Source organism: Penaeus japonicus, unplaced genomic scaffold (assembly GCF_977035675.1).
Source record: "Penaeus japonicus unplaced genomic scaffold, GWHDUDI00000001_assembly GWHDUDI00000018, whole genome shotgun sequence".
NCBI classification, from domain to species: Eukaryota; Metazoa; Arthropoda; class Malacostraca; order Decapoda; family Penaeidae; genus Penaeus; species Penaeus japonicus.
In genome coordinates, this window is record NW_028234420.1 from 3,337,049 (window position 1) to 3,342,048 (window position 5,000).

General features: G+C 33.6%; 1 protein-coding gene across 1 annotated transcript in view; it reads right to left on the reverse strand.

The window, feature by feature from the left end:
• The window catches only part of LOC122259247 (ATP-dependent RNA helicase DHX30), a 22,045-nt gene that overhangs the window by 12,606 nt on the left and 4,439 nt on the right, over positions 1 to 5,000 (reverse strand). Inside the window, exons 4-10 of the mRNA XM_086546371.1 lie at positions 4,526 to 4,692; positions 4,177 to 4,325; positions 3,914 to 4,031; positions 3,559 to 3,748; positions 2,748 to 2,826; positions 282 to 374; positions 1 to 104 (exon numbers count right to left, since the gene is read on the reverse strand). The exon at positions 1 to 104 is cut by the window's left edge and continues 639 nt beyond it. Coding sequence (XP_086402497.1) covers positions 1 to 104; positions 282 to 374; positions 2,748 to 2,826; positions 3,559 to 3,748; positions 3,914 to 4,031; positions 4,177 to 4,325; positions 4,526 to 4,692 — 900 coding nt within the window. The remainder of the gene's footprint in view (positions 105 to 281; positions 375 to 2,747; positions 2,827 to 3,558; positions 3,749 to 3,913; positions 4,032 to 4,176; positions 4,326 to 4,525; positions 4,693 to 5,000) is intronic.

A 5,000-nucleotide genomic window follows, 5' to 3' on the forward strand; every position in this document is an offset into this window, starting at 1 on the left:
TGTAAACCCTGGAGAAGCATACCCGTTGTACAGAACATGATGCCTCCACGTTCTCGGAGACGCCGGTAATGCAGGCGCACATGAAATCCTACGCTCTCACCAATCTGCAATTTCCAATGAAGTGAGAATTCACATCGTAACACATAGATTTGATGTCCCCAATAATTAAAAAAACATGAATACTTGTCTGGATAGTAAACATAACACTGAAAGATTCATTCTCTTAGAATCAATCCCGAAAAAACGTTTTTATTCCCCCCTTTCTCCTGTTCCTTTGAAACCTTTTTGAAAGGGCTAGTGATATACGCCGCGGCGGGGACGGTTTTACAGTTGGCACATTCCCTTTTTTTTCCATGTTTAAAATCATTGGGAACCTGAGGGGGAAAAAAAACTTTTTTGTAAATCGTCTATAAACCCTTGGACTTTTGTTCTAGGATTCATTTTTCTTTTAATATCTTGTAATTTTGGGGGGGGTTGAGGGGTGTTCAATACGGGTTGAATATGTCTTAAGGTTTTGGGTTTTAGGACAGGGTAATTTTGGTCCGATTGGGTTGCTGGGGGGAACTGTTTATACGAAGGACGGATTGGGGGGCCTGCCTGACTTGACTCACTAATCTCTATTAACTCTATTGTGGTTGTGTTGTGTGTGTTTGTGTTGTGTTGGGGTGTTTTTTGTGTGTGTGTGTTTGTGGGTGTGTGTGTGGTGTGTGGGGTGTTGGGGGTGTTTTTTGGTGGGGTGTGGTGTGTGTGTTGTTGTGGTGTGTGGGGTGTGTGTGTGTGTGGGTTGTTTGGGAGGTGTGTTTGTGTGAGTGTGTGTGGTGGTGGGTGTGTGTGTGTGTGTGGGTGTGTGTGTGTGTGTGTGTGTGGTGTTGTGTGTGTGTTTTTGTGTGTGGTTGGGGGTGTTGGGAGGTGTTTGTGTGTGTTGTGTGTTGGGTGTGTGTGTGTGTGTAGTGTGTGGTGTGTGTGTGTGGGGTGTTGTGTGTTATGTGTGGTGTGGGGTGGGGTGTGTGTGTGTTTTTGGGGTGGGTGGTGTGTGTGTGTGTGTGGTTGATTGTGTGTGTGTGTGTTTGTGTGTGTGTGGTTGTGTGGTGAGGGGTGGTGTGGTGTTTTGGTGTGTTTTGTAGTGTTGGTGTGGTGTGGTGTGTGGTGTGAGTGTGTGGTGTGTGGTGGTGGTGTGTGTGGTGTGTGTGTGAGTGAGTGGTGGTGGGGTGTGTGTGTGTTGTGTGTGTGGGTGGTGGTGTGGTTTGTTGGGTGTGAGGGTGGTTTTGTGTGTGGTGTGGTTGTGGTTGGTGTGGTTGTGTGTGTTGTGAGTGTTGTGGTGGTGTGTGTGGGGGTGTGTGTGTGGTGTTTTTGGGTGTGTGTGTGTGTTTGTGGTGTTTGGGGGGGTGGTGTGGTGGGTTGGGGTGTTGGTGTTTGGGTGTGTGTGGGTGTGGTTGGGGTGGTTTGGTGTGTTGAGGGTGGGTGTGTGGGGTGGTGGGTGTGTGAGTGTGGGTGTGAGTGTGGTGGTGGTTGTGTGTGGGGGTGTTGTGGTGGTTGTGTGGTTTTGGGGTGTGATATATACTTACTAATATATAGAATAATATATTTTAACATATATATATATATATAATATATATATCATATATATATATTATATTATATATAAATTTATAATATATATATATATAAAGTATATATATATATACAACTATATAATATAAATTCTATATATTCATAACATTTATATATATATTATATACATATATATATAAATTATATAGTATATATATATACTATAAATCAATATATATAGAATATAATCAAATAAACATATATACCTAATTCTATACCTACAAAAATATATAATATATACAACCGTATAATATAATCGTTAATATATCTAATATTTACAAATATATATACGTACATATATATAATATATATATATTATATCGTATATATATATATTACTTTATATAATCTATATATATTATATATAAATATTTATATATATATAATTATATTTATATATATATATATAATATATACAAGTAGATATTTATATATTATATATTATATATATATATTTATATTATATATGTATGTATAAGTATATATTATCAAAATATATATATAATATATAAAATATATATATAATTATATATATATATATATATAAATATGTGTGGTTATATATATATATATACATATATAGATATATATATATATATAAACTATATATATAAAATAAAATATGTGTATAATTTTATAATATCAATATTATACATTTATATATAAATATACTATATATATATAAAATAACTATATATATATGATAACTATAAATATATATACATATATATCTTATAGATATATATATATATATATATATATATATATATATATATATACTATATCTATATATATATATACATATATATATATAATCATCTATATATTTATTTACTCCATTATAATATATAGTATATATATATTATATAATATATAAAATATATATATATATATATTATACATTTATGCATGTATATATTTATATATATATATATATATATAATATATATATATATATATATATATATATATACTATATATATCATATATATAAATATAACGCCCGGCAAATATATATTCAAGGCTTATGCCCCCGTCGTGAGTGGGTTAATATATATTATGTATAAATATAATACATACTACAAATGTGGACAAATAAGATAGATAGATAGGAAAAGTAAGAAGTCCAGTCTAACCTGTGTACTCTTGCCACACCCTGTATCTCCAGCAATGACAACTACTCTTCTCTTGTCCAATGCAGTTTGCAAGGCATCCCTGAAAAAAAAAATGAATATAAAATGTTTCCAACTATTCTGGCCTACAATGAATGGACATCAATTATTTCTAGTTCATTCAGATTGCAGAAGTCTTTACTTAGCAAGGAAATGTCTAAAATGTATAGTGATTACGAAATTCCAGTTAAATATATGAAGATAGAATCTTTTCATATAAACAGGATACAATCACCCTGTTTATTGTTGCTATTATTACTATAATTATATTTTTTCTATACTATCTAAATACATAAACATGGCTATTTCATAAACCAATTCTTATATATTACCCTGTGCTTCCTTTGTGTTCATCATTACTCTATTTACAATATATTTTGTCACATATCCATATTTCAAAAAGCTACACTTACTCCAACACTTTCTGGTCACTCATTATGTATGCTGTTGCATACACATAAGATTGCCACTTATATAACGTTAAAGTTAACACAACTCTTTCAAGGATTAGAAAGGTATTCTTAATCCCTTTCTTACATTGCCTATAGGTGATCTAGAGTTATTGTTTAATAATTTTCACAAAGTGACATACATCTCCTTTGGGAGAGAGAAGGAGTAGCACTTCAATCCTCCTCAGATAGGCTGTAAGAGGTAGTCCTCTCTCTCTCCTCTGGATGTGCCACTTCATGCTAAACATATAATGCACCAGACAATCATATCTGGACTTATTTCCAAAAATTCTTGCACTACTTCCTACTTTGAAACACTCTGTTACCTGTAATGTGACATAGGTAGAGAAGCTTGGGGCTGGTTAGCCTTTGACATTTCTCTTGCTTGAAGATGTTGAAACATTTTCTGACTTCTAAGAAGGTTCTCCTCTTTGGATGTTTCAATGTACTGACGGCCAGTGAACATGTCCTGAACATAATCTTTTTCTGTATCCTCCTCCCAGCAAAATGAGTCATCTGAATTCAACGTAAGGAGATAAAGATATCAAATCAACAAATTATCCTGTATAATACCTTTAAACTCATACCAAAATTTAAAAAAAAGTCTACACTCAATGTTGTCATTTCTAATGTTTATGATCATTCTTCAATATCATATCCAGCAACATAGGTATCCCATACCTTCATCTATATTCTCAATGCCTCTTTCAACTCCAAATTCATCATCAGACTCTTCTGCTAGCCCAGCCATCATAACAGCTGTTGGCTCAGTCTTCATGTCAATCTGTGGCTTTATTGCCTTTGAGGAATTAAAATGAAATATATCAGGATTATTTTTCTCAGAAAATATTATGAAACCAATTTAAAAAACAAGTTATCCTAAAATGGTTCCTAAATAAAATGGTAAATTTAGTTATTGAAAAACTGCATTATACTGTATCTACCTTGTGGAAATTTTGTATGATGCCAAATCCTTCTTCTATTAAGGATACTGGTAATCTCATTGATACTGGAGAGTTCCAATCCTGTTTTATCTTTTCCTGCTCTTCTGACGACATAGTTATTGGGTAGCCCTCTTCATTAATAAATCTCTCTGAAAGATGAAAATATGTAAATTTAATACCGAAACAGCATCTCAGAAACTGCATATTCATTAAGAATATTAACATACTGTAAAACAATTCTTCTGCTACTGTATTAAACATACAGTACATGAAAAAACTAAATATGATGATACACTATTGAAAAAAAAAATACAAATAAATAAAACAATTGTTTATTTCTACATCTCACCTTCATGTAGCATATCTAATATCTTTAGCATAGCAACTAATTCAGCATTTTTCTTGCTGAAACCATATCCTTGGAAAGTCAAGGGTCTTGGCCACTTGATTTTAGACGAGCACTGAAACACTAGCTGGTTGTTTACTCGCCCAACTGATGATACTGACTGCTCATACCTAGAGGAAAAGGAGGCATATGAAAGTAATGCAAACAGATAGTAGCTAAGTGAGGAGAGAGGGAGGGAGAGGGAGAGGGAGAGGGAGAGAGTGTGAGAGGGAGGAAGAGTGAGAGAGTGAGAGAAAGAAAGGAGTGAAGGAGTGAAGGAGAGAAGGAGAGAAGGAGAGAGGGAGAGAGAGAAGAGAAAAAGAAGGTGAGAGAGAATGAGAGAAAGAGAGAAAGAGAGAGAGAGAGAGAGGTGTGTGAGAGAGAGAGAGAGAGAGAGAGAGAGAGAGAGAGAGAGAGAGAGAGAGAGAGAGAGAGAGAG